The sequence below is a fragment of the Sapajus apella genome, unplaced genomic scaffold (genome assembly GCF_009761245.1).
Source record: "Sapajus apella isolate SASKATOON/1434 unplaced genomic scaffold, GSC_monkey_1.0 scaffold117, whole genome shotgun sequence".
Lineage (NCBI taxonomy): Eukaryota > Metazoa > Chordata > Mammalia > Primates > Cebidae > Sapajus > Sapajus apella.
The window spans coordinates 615287-632082 of NW_022437057.1; the positions used below are offsets into that span (position 1 = coordinate 615287).

Genomic DNA, 16796 nt, shown 5'->3' on the forward strand with positions numbered 1-16796 from the left:
GTAAAAATACAGAGGAAGGAAATTTTTTCTTTAGTAATAACAGTTAACATCTGTTTAAGAATATATAGTTTATAAACCACTTTCACGGGCATTATCCTTTTTGATATTCCATTGTTTATCTGTTAGAAAACTGAGGTTCAGGCCAAGCATGGTGGCTCATGCCTGTAATCCCAGCACTTTGGAAGGCCGAGGCAGGCAGATCACATGAAATCGGGAGTTCGAGATCAGCCTGACCAACATGGAGAAACCCTGTCTCCGCTAAAAGTACAAAATTAACTGGCCATGGTGACACATGTCCGTAATCCCAGCTACTCAGGAAGCTGAGGCAGGAGAATCGCTTGAACCCAGAAGGTGGAGGTTGCGGTGAGCCAAGATCACGCCATTGCACTCCAGCCTGGGCAACAAGAGCGAAACTCCATTTCACAAAAAAAAAAAAAAAAAAGAAAGAAAACTGAGGTTCAGGGAAATTAAATGACTTGCCCAAGGTCAGTCATATAAGAGGTAGACCTCTGACCACATGTTTTCATCCACTTTTAGTAAACTATTCATCTTTCACCTTATCAACCAATTAAGAAACATAACTTCTTTCCTTCGTTTTTATTTGAACTATTTGATACAAATGATTCATTTGGGGCTTGGGGCAGTGAAAGAAAAGGAGAAAGGATTATTTTCTAAGCTCCTATGAAATAAACAGATAGATGTTTGTTTATTGTTTGTGCTAGATAGGTATATAACAGTTTGATGGTCAGTGAAAGTCAAATACAATTTTTAAAATTTGTTCTTATGTCTAATGATTGGCCAAAGCTATTTCTTCTCATGGATAAAGGAACACAGCGGTGGATATCCCAGGAAGATTTAGCAAGTGAAAGGCTTGATCAAAAATAGCTTATAGATGGGAAGAATACATCAATATATTAACTGTGTCTATGACTTGGCAGAGATTACCTGAAAAATAGACATGGGGGGATGGGGAAGTGGGCAGTAAGGGGTAAAGAAGCAGCTGGAAATACTTAAAATCTGTAATGAGATAATTAAGACTAATTAGCTGGCCCTGTAGGCAGAAAGCAGCCCATTAAGTCCAGATCCAGTTTTAATAACTTACCTGGTTTTGAAGTTAGACAGTCCAGGGCACCCCAGGGAATGAGGTGTTTCATGAGACTTTTAGGGTGGGATTCTTTGAAAATGGGTAGCTATAGTCTGAAGTAGACAGTGTATTTTTTTTCCTGGGAACTACAATAAACACTCTGGTTCCCTAGGGAGAGGAATTACAGGGAGCCTCAGTTTTCTCATCTATTAAATGGAGAAAACTATGTAAAAGAGTTGTCATGTGGTTTAAATAAGATAAACATATGTAAAAGGGCCTAGAGCCATTGCTATCACAAAACAAGTTCTTAGAAAATATTCAGAAACGTTCATTGAGTGCACTATTAGAAGAAGCATTGGCTGCTGCTGGGACCTTAAAATGAGGCAAGCTTGGTGCTCTAATGCCATCTACTCTGCCCTCAATATCTGGGGCTATTATTTTCCTAAAGAAGCACAATGTGATGACACTTCGCGGCACATGCTAAAATATCCTGCCCTGCCAGAAGCCACGAGTCACTTCAAAACTAGCTAGAACTCCTAGGCAATTTAGAGGGAAACTGAAATGAAAACCAATTGTGGCCCAAGTTTGAGGGACCAGTTAAGCACATTTCTCAAAGTTTTACTGTAATACAACTTAGAAGTATCTTAATGAAGCCTTGGGAAACAGCAGATGATCTGGGCCTAGACCTGCAAAAGTCACCAGCTCTTCTGAGATCGCCCATTGTTAATGGGTTTTGAATGGATTATTTTCTTCGCCCAGTGCCTGTGTCTTTGTTTATCTCTCCTCTCAGTTTTCCTTAGTTTGGACCAGAGCTTCATTACAGGAGACCTGACCTTTACTGACTATATTTGTTTTGTGTTATTATTGCTGTAACAAATTACCACAAGGTAGTAGCTTAAACAATACTAATGTATTATTTTATAATTCTAGAGGTCAAATGACCAAAACGGGTCTCGGTGAGCTAAAATCAAGATGTCAGCAGGGCTCTAAGGAAGAATCTCTTCCCTTGCCTTTTGCAGCTTCTGGAGACCACCTGCTTTCCTTGGCTCATGACCTCCCTTTCTCCAGTAGCATCAGGCTGAATCCTTTCCATGCTGCCATCTTTGTGGTTCTCTGACTTCTGCTTCTCTCTTCCACTTTTAAGGACCCTGTGATTACATTGAACCTATCTGGATGATCCAGAATACTTTTCTGCTTTAAAGTCAATTGGTTGGCAACCTTAATTTCCCTTTATCACATAACCTAATATGTTCACAGGTTCTAAGAATTAGACTGGTTATCTTTGAGAGGGTAATTATTCTGTCTTCTGCCTGCCATATTGATTTATCACAATTGCCAAAGTGTTTCATACAATACTTATCATACAGTAAATGCACAGTAACTGTTGGCTACCATCATTAACAGTTACCATAGCATTTCTATCGCTTGCTTCTCCTTGCCCATTTTCCCTCCACCTCCCCAGTAATCTAGCTGCTGCTGTTTGCATTCAAATTTAAGGAAATGAAAAAAAAAAAGGAACTGAGAAGTTTCACTGTTTTGTATACATTTCCGAGGGGGAGCAAACCCAGATTTTTGTTGTTATTCTTTTAGATTCACATGCCATAAAATTCACTTTTGTAAAGTATTTACAAAATACTTTCATTGGTATTTAGTATATTCAGAATATTCATAAAGTTGTGCAGCCATCACCAGATCTACATTTTCATCACCCCCAAAAATCCCTGTACCATTATATAATCACTCCTCTTCTCCCTTTCCCTTAACCCTGGAGACCACTAATCTGTTTTCTGCCTCTATGGATTTGCCTATTCTGGGTATTAATATAAATAGAATCATACAGTTTGTGGCCTCTGTGTCTGGCCTCTTTCACTTAGCATGTTTTAAGGCACATTCCTGTTTAGGCATGTATTAACACTTTGTTCCTTTTTGTGGCTGAATAATATTCCATAGCTTGGATGTGCCAGATTTTGTTTAGCCATTCATCAGTTGATAAATATTTGAGTTTTTTCTACCTTTGGTTATTATGAAATACTACAGCTGTATTTGCATACATCTTTTTGTGTGGACATGTATTTTCAGTTTTCTTGGGTACATACCTAGGAGTGAAATTGATAGGACAATGGGCAACTCTAATTGCCTGAGTAACTACGAAACTGTTTTCCGCAATGACTACACCATATTACATGAGTTATACCATTTTACATTTCCACCACTGGAGGTTTTAGATTGTGCAAAATAATAAATGAAATGTCCTGCAAATAAAACGTCTGCCAGCCAACGTACTGAAACAGTTACTATTATATTTTCATGTGATGTCTCTGAAGGAAAAAAAAAAAGTTTAGAACTTACAAAATGAATGACTTTCTGCTTAAACATATTCTCAGAGACCCATTGGAAGTGATTCGCTTTGGGTTTTACCAAAAAACTGAGGAACTTATTATTTTTATCTATGCATGACTGAGAACTTACAATGTCATATTGACATTTACTTTTCCTGATGGCATTGAAAATATGAGTCTATGAATTGGCACTTTACCTTCAAATCATATTGGTTTCTGGACCTTTGTCTTATTAAGCTAACAGCTTCAACTGTTATTCATAAAATAACCACATATACATTTGGAACACTAAATATATGACTGCATACTTGAATATGAAGTTATAAGAGAGTGAGCTCATGTTTTCTCCTTTTGCATCAGAAATAGCAAATGATACCTCTATGGGTATCATTTATGTAGATGTAAGTAATACCGATTAGGAAAAATCTTTAATAGTAATGTCGTATAAAGTTGTTTGCATGATATAAACAAAAATGTTCAGTTCTCCAGCTTAGGTGGTACAAAACACCATACTGCAATAACAGGAACAGCGCTAACTAAAACATAAACATTTCTATAGTATAATGCACCACTGTCTTATATTTGCCTACTTTAAACCCAAGTGATTGTCTAGGATTTCCATTTTCCTCACCAGAACCAAGCTTGCTGATTTTCACTCTCTTCTGACTTCATGCAGCTCCGTATTCAGGATTCAGCGACACTAACATTAGTCCCCATCTCTGATGTCTTCCGCCTTATCAGAGACATGGAAAAGCATGAGCTTGGGAGTAAAGCAGACCTGATTGAGAATCCCGGCTCACTGACATTTACCAGCTGGAGGATGTTAGGCAAGCTACCTAATTCCTTTGAGTCTCTCTGTTCACATGTAAAATGAAGAGAAAATCATACAACTTCATGAGATTATTCTGACCATTAATGACTTGCAACAATACTTTGAAAATAGTAAGAGCCACATAACTGTTTTTTAAGCAAGTAAAGTACCAAATCCATTGCTTGCATAACCACTCAAGGAATAACAGCTGTTATTTGTCACCCCACAAATATTTCTTGAGTGCCAGACCCCATTCAAGTCACTGGGGATACTCTATGATGGAAATAGACCAAGTTCCTTCCCGAGGAACTCACATCCTAACAGAGAGGATAAACAACAAATGAATAAATATGTCAATGAATAGCCAGTGTAGTCAGTCCAATAAGAAAAGTAAAGCAGGTTATGCGGTTGGAAAGTTATATGGGGGGAGGGAAAATTGTGGGTACCATTTTAGATAGACTGGTCAGGGAAGACCTCTCTGAGGAAGTGACGTTTAAGTAGAATTCCTGCTCACATTACTGTGTTTATAGCATTTGCTGCTTGACCTCCCCCTGCACAATTTGGTTGTCTCATGTGCTCCCGGTATCCCTGTTTGCCTTAAAATCTGAATGGAGAAAAAGGTGGAATGAGGAAGTTTTTTGATCTGTAGCTCAGAACATGAAGTTAGGAGTTGAAATGTTAAAACTTGGAATTTGTCTTTGTTCTGAATAAACATGCTTACCTTGGAAAACTTTGTTCCCAAAGGAAGGGCACTGGGCTGGCAATCTTGCAGTTATACTTTTTTTGATTACCATAATCACCTCTCTAAGTCCATGTTAGACTCAAGACAACAATAGTGCTAATGGCTATCATTTATTAAGTACCAGACACTGAGCAAGGGGGGTTATAGATGTTTTGTCATTTACTTAATTCTCACAGCTAACTTTATGAAGTAAATATTATGTCTCTTAATTACAGGTGAGCACACTAAGGCTTTGATGACTGAAGTGACTTTACCCAAAACCAGACAGCTAACAGTAGCAGAGCCAGGATTCAAGCTTAGATAAACTTTTTTTCTTTCTATTTTTTTTTTTAAAGAGATGAGATCTCATTGTGTTGCCCAGGTTGGTCCCAAACTCCTGGGCCCAAGGGATCCCCCTACCCCAGCTCCCGAGTAGCTGGAATTATAGGCGTTCACCACTGCCCTCAGCTAAACTTAGATAAACTTTCTGATTTCAAAGCATCCATTCTTTCTGGCACCGTTATCTGCCTGCAGTGATAATTACCACTGTTCTCATTAATAATTCCACATTTAGAAAATACTTTATCTCAGAAGAGTAAAATTATATGCCTTAAATATAATGTACATATGTTTTATGTATTTAAAATTTGATGATGTATATTTCAATTATTTATTGTATTATTCTATGTCAGAGGTTAAGAGAATAAAGACGTTCTAAAATTTCACCTTTATTGAGAAGTTACTTTTTATCTAAACACGGCATTTCCCGAATAATGCCAGGCTCCGTTCCGTGCTAATACGATAATACTAGTACCACCACTACTATTTATTGAGCAGCTTCCATTTTCCATGTATTGCAACATTTAATCTTCACAGTAACCCTCAAAGATAAGTACTTTTATGTTTATTTTATAGATGAGGAAACTGAGACTCGGAGTGATGAGTAAAATATCCAAAGTTAAATAATACACAGTGGAGTCAGACACCTGGGCCTGTTTACTACAGAGCCCTACATCATATCATTCTCCTTCACTGAGAAACACAAAGATATACAGCCTTCACTCTGTAGAAGCTAATCTGCAGATCCTGTCAGTTTAGGCTAGTAGGGCTAATAATTGACATGTACACTTTATAAATTTTATCTCATCTAATCCCCACAGTAACCCAGATCAAATGGTAGTTATGGTATAATGTAGGTGGTATTGTTATTGCTATTCTTAGATATATGCTTAAATATCCACGATTCAAGGCAGACTGGTATAATAGTTAAAAGTCCAACAAAATGCTATGAGAATCCAAAGGGAGAAGAGAGATAACTTGATTGAGAGTTAGGAAAGCTTAGCTTAGACATTGTGAAAGGTATCATTTCACCTGGGCTTTGAAAAATAACACCTGTATAGGTCTATGTTATCACCAGTTAACAGAGAAGGGTGTATCTAAGAGGAGTAACTTGGCCACATGGCCAGTTGACAGAGAAGAGATTATAATTTGGTCTGCCTTACTCTTCACCCGAGACACTGACCTTCGTTCAGAACAGCATACCAGCAAAGCTTCGTTGGCCTTTGGGTATCTCTTTGTAACAAAGCTAAGTCCCTGATTCTGTTTTACTCCTGAAACAATGTGAAATTGAAGGAAAGAGATAAATCACAGAAAATCAGAGTCAGCCAGATCAGCTACTCCTGAAGAGTCACGGGTTCTTGATCCTGACAGGATCTCCGTTTCTTTGTCTGAAAAATGACTATAGGCCAGTGCTTCTCAAACATTCTCAGTCATCTGGAGGGCCTATTAAAACAAAATTGCTGGGACCCACCCCCAGAGTTTCTGATTCAACAAATCTGGGATGGAACCTGGGAATTTATATCTAACAAGTTCACAAATGATGTTGATGCTGCTGGTCGAGAACCAAACTTTGAGGACCACGAGTCCCTTCTCTGAGAGCTCATTTCCTCTCTAATACTCTATTTTAAAACTCTACTAATAGCATAGAAATTAGGAGGTCTGAACCCTGTAATTCTGTCTCCAACTAGGCATTCCACCTTAAGCAAGACATTTAACCTTCCTCTGCCTGTTTCTTAGTAAAGTGCAGCTCATAGCTCCCTGTGACTTAGGATGAATGAGTGAATTCAATCTCTCATTTAAAAAAAAAAAAAAAACCCCTTTTGAAAAGAATTCTATATAATCAGTTGTGCATAACCGTGTGTGAAGTGAAGATTCTGTTTTAACTGAATCCTTGAGGAAACTACGGTCTACCTTTAAAGTAAAAAAATTAGTAGGAAATGTCTCTTTCCTCTCTTCTCTATTTAAAAAAAAAAAGGAAGGAAGCTTAGTGTAAGAAGTGTACCCATGGAGAATGTATTTAAAATCCAAATGACCCATAAGGGACCCCATCCTTTTTGGCAGATAAAAGTTTCCCTGCCATTTATTTAATAAATTAATTAAAAAGAACATAAATAAAAGAGAATAATAACTTAGAGCTATCTGGGCACCTGAGTCTATGAGCCCTTTAGGGCCTTGGCACCCAAAGAGAAGGGGAAAAAAACACCGCATCTCTGAGGCTTTGAAAGTGGCCTTCCTTGAGGCATTAGAGAAGCTCTAGGGGCCCTAGGAGCTAAAGGACTGAGATGCCTGGGGCATGAGTCTGTTAGATCCAATAAAGAACCAGGGGAAAAAAAATGGCTGGTAAGTAATTTTGCGATTTCATTTGGTGCAAAAAAGAAGGCAGAACACCAGAATATTCAATGAGCAAAAGTAGAAAATGTAGCATGGATGTGAATGCAGGCTGACCCCTTCTTGGGAATATTTCTAAGCCTAAATGAAGCACGCACTGCTGAGGATAATGTACAATTCTGTGCATTTTAAACCGTAGTGACCTTTTTGTTTCTCTGATAGGCGAAGATGAGGATGAATTTGAGAATTTCATGCTGCCTCTTACAGTTGCTTTTGAAACAGTGTTACAGATATTCAACAACAACTTTAAACAAGAAGACGTAAAGGTGGGTTTGTTTCTAAATATGAGGAATGACAGTTTCGTTTTTTCTAGGATATCTAGATCCAAAAAGGGTTTTGCATATCTGTGTGTGCTGTTTGCCTCTTCAGACCTCCTTTCCCAATTGCATGTCTTTAAGTTGTAGTTTTATTTAAGCACTTTTCTAATTTCTTATACAAATGGACTTTGAGGTCAGCAAATAGTTTTGGACAGTCAGTTCATGATTAGATGACATAGATTTGTCTCCTGTGGTAGTGACTGTCTTTAATAGAACATTTCTTGTGGGTACACCACTTTAAACAGCCCCGTTCCCTCATCTGCCCTGCACTGTGTATTTCAACATATCCATATGGAGGAATGCACACACATACACATACTAAAACACTACATCTCTAAATATTTTTTTAAACAAGAATTTATATAAATCAAGACTTTATTAAATGGCTAGGCATATATGTATAAATAGGAACTGGTCTTGAAGTATTGCATTCTTAAACGGAACAAAGTGATTAGGATAACTGATAGCTAAATAAGGTTTTTATGTGCCTGTGGGAGCCATATTAGGATTGATTTGACAAGTCAGTTCAGCTGTGGCAACAGTCATAATATCTAAGACAACATTATGTTTTATTAGTAAAATCCTTAAGTGTAGCAAGCTGTCTGTGACAAAACAGCCCCATATTTTAAGGTGGGGGATGGGAAGCACAAGCTCTGCTAAATAGAAATAGTGTCTTCTGAAATTATAATATATTAGGGCAATATTAAATAGACACTGATTATTCTTTTTAACAGACTAATAAATGCACACCAGAGAATGTAGACACCTTTGTTGGTGACAATTGAGTCATATATTTCATAGTTATTTGAAATATGTTGGAAATATTAACCATCTTTTGCACAGCGTCTCTTCACCAAAAAAAAGACAAAAAACAAAAACAAAAACTAGCAGTAAAAAGCCAAATAGAAAAATGATACGGCCTTTGATAATTATCTTTAGGTTATTCTTCTATCAAAAAATAATCAGCCAACTGCCATACCTCTTAACTTAAAAGAATTTTTGAAATTAATGTATATCAGCATGCTATAGTTATAGAATTTTAAAACCAAAAAAGGATCTTACAGATTTTCTTTGTGTTTATAGTCTTCCTGAAATTCTTCACCAGAGTTTCCACTCAGGTTAGCTGTATCTTACAGATGTCTTCCAAATATTTTCAGTGCCCAACAAAATCTTTGCAGCTTTTAGGTTGCTATTGCTGCCCTTTATCAAAAAGAAGCAGTGAAGTTGAAAAACATCATCTTTATAAAAAGTACGTCTCTCTCATCTGAAGATTTCATTATATTCCAAGACCATTTTTGTTGTAATCCCATCTAGTTTGATAGAAACCATCTTCCTAGAGTCATTTTTAATGGAGTTCCAGTGATATATCCCTAAACCAGCAAGTTCTTAACGACCCTGGAAAGTGACTGCTTGATTACACTTTAACGGTATTTGCAAATAAAATCACAAGTAATTAAGGGGAAATCTCCAGGCTTTTGAGCAAGTTTGATGCATGATAACTGCCTGATTCAGCTTCATCTAGAGTAATGCTGTGTAGGCAACAGCTACTGAGATCAATAGCAACGTAATGATAGTGGCAGAATTAAGTGAGTAACCTGAGAACTGTGCCTCAGAATGCATGCAGCTGCCACGAACCAAGGCCACACAGTGCACTTCGTGCTTCCGTCCTAAATGTTCATCAAAAGACGCCCTGCAGGAAAATGGAGTTAGATGCTCTTTATTGCTGATCGTGTCTCTTGCCACATTTATCAGGGAAATTGGATTAGCAGTTGGCAGCTGCAGGTAGACAAGATTCTGCAGTGATTAAATATGCAGCTTGGCTGCATTTGTTGTGACAGACCTTTAGTAAATTCTACTGTAAGCACCATCTGTCTAATTTGTATAAAGAAAACTTGGTGCTTTAAGCTACCGATAAAAAACTAAATCTGTTGCTTTACCATAAACAAAACTTTTGCACTAAATGCTTTTAAATGTAATTTATTAGGTTAAGGCTATTTTTCTATCAGGATGAATAAATAATACGTGCAAAAGTGCTTTCAGGTACTTCATTTTGCAAGTACTAGAGATAAAAACATTTTGGTTTTGTTCTTCAATAAAGTATTTAGTATTCCAATCCACAGGAGGTGATGCTGTTAAAATATCTCTATGAAAATGCCGCAGGACTGCCAAATTCATTTAATTTGCAACTCTTACCAGGATTTTCTAACTCCCTATTTATAGATATTTTCAAATGCAGATTTCAGGATAAACTTAAACATTAAGGACCTGTGTTACCAAATTGAAAGAGTTGTGAGGGGAGGAAATGCAGCAAAAGTCCTAAATTTATAGCTTTGTTTTCTTACTCATTCTTAATAAAATTGAAGAAAACATTGAAAGTTTGCCTTGGGTTTTTCTCTTCCAAGTAAAGGGGAAAAGGAAAAAATACTCTGACAAATCTTGGCTTTAGAGCATTCTTACAGAATATATGTTTTCCCCCTGTAATTGTATCCATGGTAAAATATAGTCCAGTACTCCCCTGACTCATGCATCATTTTTGATTTGGTCATGACATCATCAGTTTCAAGGAAAATGAATAAAAACTTCCCAGGGAAAGAAGAGCAGTTAAATAGGAACCTACTATCTTTAGTCCTTTCGTAAAAACTCCACAATGTTAAATTATTTAAAATCCTTGATTTTCAGCATGCGCACATTAAAAGTTTTCACACTAAGTGCCAAATGTTGCAAACAGCACTTTAACAGAATGATTTTGCTTTGATCCCTGTAGCAGTTCCTGAATAATTTATCACAGGTTATTGCCTTAATTCTGGAGAGGGATAGAGCAATAAAGGCAGATGAAAACACTCCAGTTGAAACACCTTGGGGCCTGCTCATTCCTCTGACACGGCTCTTTTGTTGGAACTATTTAGAGGTTATTAAGATGTGTCTTCAGAATTAAGAGTATGCTGTAAGGATGAAGACAGCCATCTTAATTCTAAAGACAAAGCACAATGACCCTTCACCTTCTTTTTCTTTGTTGTTATTATATAGTAGAATTATGAGGATAATATTATAGCTGCCCCCAGTAGTGCCACTACAGTAAAGGGTCTGTCAGACTTTCCATTAGAAACCCTGTTTTGGGGGTCAGGGTGGAAGGAGCCTCGTTTCAGCTGCTTCCCAGCCTATTCGTCTCACGCTTGGCACACAGACAACTGTTCACCGGCAGCAGTCTGAAGAACTCAGCAGTTTCTCCCTAACTATCCAGAGAGGAATCCATAGGGTTAGATCCCTAGACCTATCCCACTCCCCAAAACAGCCTCACTAAACATACAAGAGCCTCCCACTCTTCAGATCAATCTTGTGTTGACCAACTGTAGGAGAAAGGCAACTTTTAAAATAAAACTGTTTGCACTGTTTTAAATGAGATGGTAAACAGTAGCTCCTCCTTTCCTCAAATTCAATAAGATCACCTCTCACTCTCAAATTACTTAGCAGGCTGGTTGAGCTCCTAGTTAGCAGCTTTTTCTTTTTCATATCAGGGCTGCATATGTTTTGGCTATTGAGAAAACACCCTCTTTAGTGTTGTTTGTGTAACCATGTCGATTATTACAGTATTCTCTGCTGCTTTGAGATAAAAGATATTGTTTGAGCATAAGAAATCTATTTCTTACTCACATTAACACTGCATTTTTCTGTTCAGTTGAACTCATTTAAAGCATACGTTTAGTTATTATATGCTTTCTCTGTAGTAACATTTTCTAGAATGAAACATTGATATAATTTCATAGCCACATTTTGCCACCTAAAAAAAAAAGCCCATAGATTTGAGTTCTATAGACCACTTCTATTAATTTGACATCTTTTAAGGAAGGAAAAAGTTGTGAAAAAATAAAAATTAATCCTTTTGTATAATGAGGATAATCTAAAATATTTTAAGAGCCCTTTGTACTGGACACAAAGAAAGTAAAACTCATGGTTCTTGTTGACTAATTTAGACTTAAATGGTAGAAATCTCATGTGTAAGTGGAAACTTAAAATTATTTGAAGCACAGCCTGAAACCTGGTAAGTGTACCTAATAAAAATAGAACAAAAAACCTAATTTAATAGAAAGACTGCAAAGCTAAGGAGTCAGAATAGAATAGTTTGAAGAAGGCTTCTTTGAAGATGTATTTTGTGCTGGAGGCTTCCAGGAATGTGAAAAGCTGAGAAAGAGAGGAACAGGTTCCAGGTGGTTTAAAAAAAAAAAAAGCTACATGAGAAGGCAAAATGCTTAAAAACTAATTGCAGATTACATGAGGGAACTACAAGGAGGCCAGCTGGTTACAGAAAAACGAGAACTGGTGAGAGTTTGAGAAAAAAAAAAAATGGAGTAAGTCATTTAAAGGAACAGAAACAAAAATTCAGAGTTTTCAGATTCAGAAATTCAGGTAACCATCATTCTCTGAACTGTTAAACAGTATAGAAACTGAATATTCCTATAAATAACATCCAGTTATATTGAGTCACCTCTTAGGCAGAAAGAGTGGAGAGGATGAGAAATTCCAGATACTTCTAAGAGTTAAACTATTATTTACTACTTTGAAATTGAATTAAATCAGCCATTAAGATTTGGGTCAGGATTCACTGTTTGCTTAATAATAATTTAAACTCCTTCATAAAGAGGCTTTCATTTATTACCAAAGTGTGAGAAAAGAGAAAATCTGGTAGAAAAAAAAAGTTCAGAGACCATTTCTAGCTGAGTATTTGCAATGAAACAGTATCTTCAGAAGTCACAGTTATATATCTCAATTATGCCACCCCCTTGTTTTGTAATTATGTTTATTTGTGCTCTTTGTTCTGACATTCTAGCATCTGTTCATGGGTTTTCTTTTCTCTTCCCAAGCATCAACCTAAGGACAGCTTAATTAAGAGTCCGGAGTACAAGTCAGATCTCTTCCATTCAAGAGTCAAGTTTTTGGTTTTTTTCTCTAAAACTAAATACTTGCGGAACATTTACTGTGTATCAGTCTCTGCTAGGCATTTCACATACATCTATTAAATTTATTTGTCACAGTGCTTCTGTGAGAAATGTGTTATTAGCCCCTTTTATAGATGACAAAAGTGAGCCTGATAAATTGTCTTGCCTGAAGTCTTAAAGCTGGGATTCAAATTCAAGTCTTAGGACATCAAATATAGAACTTGTTTTCTTACATCTTCCTCGCGTGGGGAATGTGACTGCCATTCTGCGTGTATCAAAGTACCAGTAGGTCACTTGGCCAGTTTTATTTTGTCCTAAAGTTATTAAAGATATTCATTAGGAATTTTTAAATGTCAGTGCCTTTCTAGGATAGACTCTAAATTATGTTGTAGGGGCGATTGCATACAAGCCGATGTTTAAGATTTACTGTTATTAAATGATATCTAGACCCTATACATATCTGTTTTGTGTAATTATCAATCCTAATCTCTTTTTTTTTCTGATTTGGCTTTATTCAGAAACAAAGTATATTAAGAATCTAAATGCTTAGCTATGCTACTGAAATTATGACTTAGCTAAATTTGTAAGAAGCAAAGTGGAGTTGATCAGCAGATTTGATGGTCTGTTTGTTTAGAGAGCCTGTGATTTTCTGTAGAAAGAGGTCTGAACGAGACATTTTAGCTAATGAATCAAAATCAGATATGTGGTCATTATTGCCTGATTATTACTCCATCTGCTCTGCGCTAACGTGAAAATCAATTACTGTGTTTCTTTCCCACTGACAGCGTATGTTGATCGGGCTGGCAAGAGATCTTCGAGGGATTGCCTTTGCACTGAACACAAAGACCAGCTACACCATGCTGTTTGACTGGATGTATCCTTATTACACTGTGACAATACCAGCTCTGTGCACAGAGGGATGCCAGGCCCCTCGCTTTCGTTTAATAGTATGGCACAGTAGGGAAGAGGAAACAAAGCTAAATGAACTAATGTGTAATCAGCTAAAAATTACAGCACAGTGGCAGCAGTACAGATAACTGAGCACAGTATTTGGAGACCCAGCTCAGAGAGGTCACTTTTTCCGTGCAGTTAAATATTGATACTTAAAAATGACTTCCCCCAAATGATTGTTTATGTTGGAGTTGAAGGGATGATGTGGCTAACATCTTTAGGGATCAATGAATCCTACCATTTGGCATTTTTGAGGGGAGATTTGCATCTCCATCTCAATTAGCAAAGCTGGGAAGATCATTTTATCTCTTCCAGGCCTAACTCATCATGCCACAGTTTTTCATTATCATGAAAATAGTTAATGGACATAAAAAGGGGGAAATAGTCAAGATTTGTCATTTGGTGTACAATTTGAATTTACCTTTGCCAAGGGTTAGTACAGACAGAAAAAAAAAAAAACATCCCCCACAGAAATGCCTTATCATGTAAGAGTTAAAAGAGCATGGACTTTGGTGATAGACAGACGAGACTTAAAATCCCAGCTCTTCATTTACTGTGTTGTGAACCTTGGCAAGTCATTTCACCTGTGTGAGTCTTGGTTTTCTCATTTGAAAACAGATATAATTCAGTATCATGGCTTATTGTACCCATTAAAATAGGTAAAGTGTACTCTGTATAATGTCTGACACATTTTTGGTAGTTGTAAGTGGCCATTAATATTGTTCTAATAGTATTGTATGACTTACCTTTGATCCCAACAGGAAGTGGTATTGTATACAAGTCATATATGCGTTATTATGATTTTATGTCTTTTATACATGAAACCATCAGAGCATATGAAAAAATTATATAATCTCAAAGCTAATTTACTTTTTAATCTAAACTGTTTCTCAGTTGCTTTGTTTAAACCCTTCTTAGCAAACTTTCCTGTAAATTAAATTGCAATAGAAACTTCTTAAAAGCAACTTTCAACTACTATGCCACAGTCGTGGCCAAAAATATAACTAACAGGGGATGTAGGCATGTTTTAGGGAGAGCTCTACATATTATAAAAATTTTTAAACATTTATTTACCCAGAGAAGGGTTACAGCTTTTTATGTAATTGAGTAATCATGTACATGCTTCACATCAATATATAATATGTATAGAGATTATAAATTTCAACATGGAAAGTCTTAAAATTCTCTTAATGATGACAGTTAAACTGGAATTATATAGGACCCATTTATTTCTGCCTTTTGTAAAATTTTTAAGAGATAAGGACTCGTATGTTGCTCAGGCTAGACTCAAACTCCTGGGCTCAAGCGATCCTCCCACCTCAGCCTCTCGACTAGCTGGGACTGTGGGACTGCAGGTGAGCTCCGCTGCACCCAGCTTGACTCTTTTCTTTCTCTAAACATAAATAGCAACTCTCAAAATCAAAATTTTCATTATTTGAAAAATAATAAAAGTCTACTTTGGGCACTGTAATATCGATGGTGATCTTGAAACCAGCTCACAACTCTAGGCTATCTAGTGATTAACATTTCATGCTTTTCTCTTCAACAGTTTCAACCAAGAGTCAAGGTCAGAAACCTTCCCCTCACTGTCAAAAAAGAACTACCTGCCGTAATTAATACTGCCCAATATTTAGAGAAGATACTATAATTTACATTTTTAATTGTTTTCCATTTTCTTATTTAGCTCCTTTGAGGGTGGGAGGGATCCTTTCTGAAATGAAACTTTTGTCCAGCAGATGGCAGAAAATAGCAAACGGAAAATCTTGAGACTTAATGTTTTGTTTTGAACTGGAAACCTTTGTCTCCTCCATTTGACCATAGATGTTGAAGTTATCAGGGTCGGGGTGGAGAGAAGTGTCAGTTATGCCGGAAGCTGTGTTAGATTGCCAAATGGGGTGGTTTGGTACTGGTGTTGCTTATAATAATTGAGTTTCAGTAGCAAATCAGCTTCCTTGGGAAAAGGCCAAGGGCTTTTCATAATTGTATTGACAACAAAATGAATATGATAAATGGTGTTCATTCAGTTGAGACAAGATTTATAGTTTTCCTTTGGGCAAGGGATGAAGAGCAAATATTTATAATAATAGTAAAATTTGTTTAAAAGTTATATTATTTGATAATTCAAAAAGCTTTATTAAAATATTTTGAAATACTTTAAGCAGTTTCAGGTGATAAAGTACGGATTCTTTCCAAAGTATTCAAGTAATGCAAAAATGAATAAGTATGATTTTTAAAATGCCATGGATATGAAAGTCATTTATTCTTCCTGAAATATTGATATGTCAAACCGTCAGTGATGATTTCCACATTACTGCTGGGGAAAGTTTATTTGCCTTTTATCCACATAAATGTGTGTTCTTTAATTTGTTATACAATCCTTAGCATGCAGAAGAAACATCCTGTAAGAGCACATGTCATCTTAAAGTCAAAATGCATTTTATTTATGGCGATTATTTGATAAAATGCTATTTTAGTGGTTAGCTATTTAATTCAAAAACATTTCTATAAACACTGACTGCATTAACTGCTACACAAACTACATTGCTTTTCACTCTGTCCTTCCAAAACTAAATTGCCTGAAACTACACAGCAACCATCTTGATAAATGGTTTCCAGGGCTGGAGAATTGAAGGTGGATCACTGACTTACTTCTTTGTCCCTGTGATGGGAACGCAACATTAAGAAAACACCTTATCTTGCAGTGCATCTAATCACCTTGTTTAAACTTTTCCTAGATCGTACTTAAACTGAAGTACCAAAAATCCAGAAGGAAGTTGGGAAAATAATTCAGGAATTTGTATGACATTATTTTCTCATACACAGTCTTTTGTTAAAATCTGATTGTTGAGTTCACTGACAGGAAGTCAGTGCTGTTTATTAATGTGCATAAACATATTATACAACAGCAAGGC

The 16796-nt window shown here is 36.5% G+C and overlaps 1 protein-coding gene across 5 annotated transcripts in view; it reads left to right on the forward strand.

Annotated features, from left to right (window-relative positions):
* The window catches only part of RANBP17 (RAN binding protein 17), a 392396-nt gene that overhangs the window by 283443 nt on the left and 92157 nt on the right, over window positions 1-16796 (forward strand). For all 5 annotated transcript variants that reach the window (XR_004263498.1, XM_032260328.1, XM_032260329.1 and 2 more), the window contains 2 exons: window positions 7845-7948; window positions 13719-13807. Coding sequence is in view for 4 of the 5 variants with exons in the window: in XM_032260328.1 (XP_032116219.1) it covers window positions 7845-7948; window positions 13719-13807 (193 nt within the window). In the remaining variant the exon portion in view is untranslated. The remainder of the gene's footprint in view (window positions 1-7844; window positions 7949-13718; window positions 13808-16796) is intronic.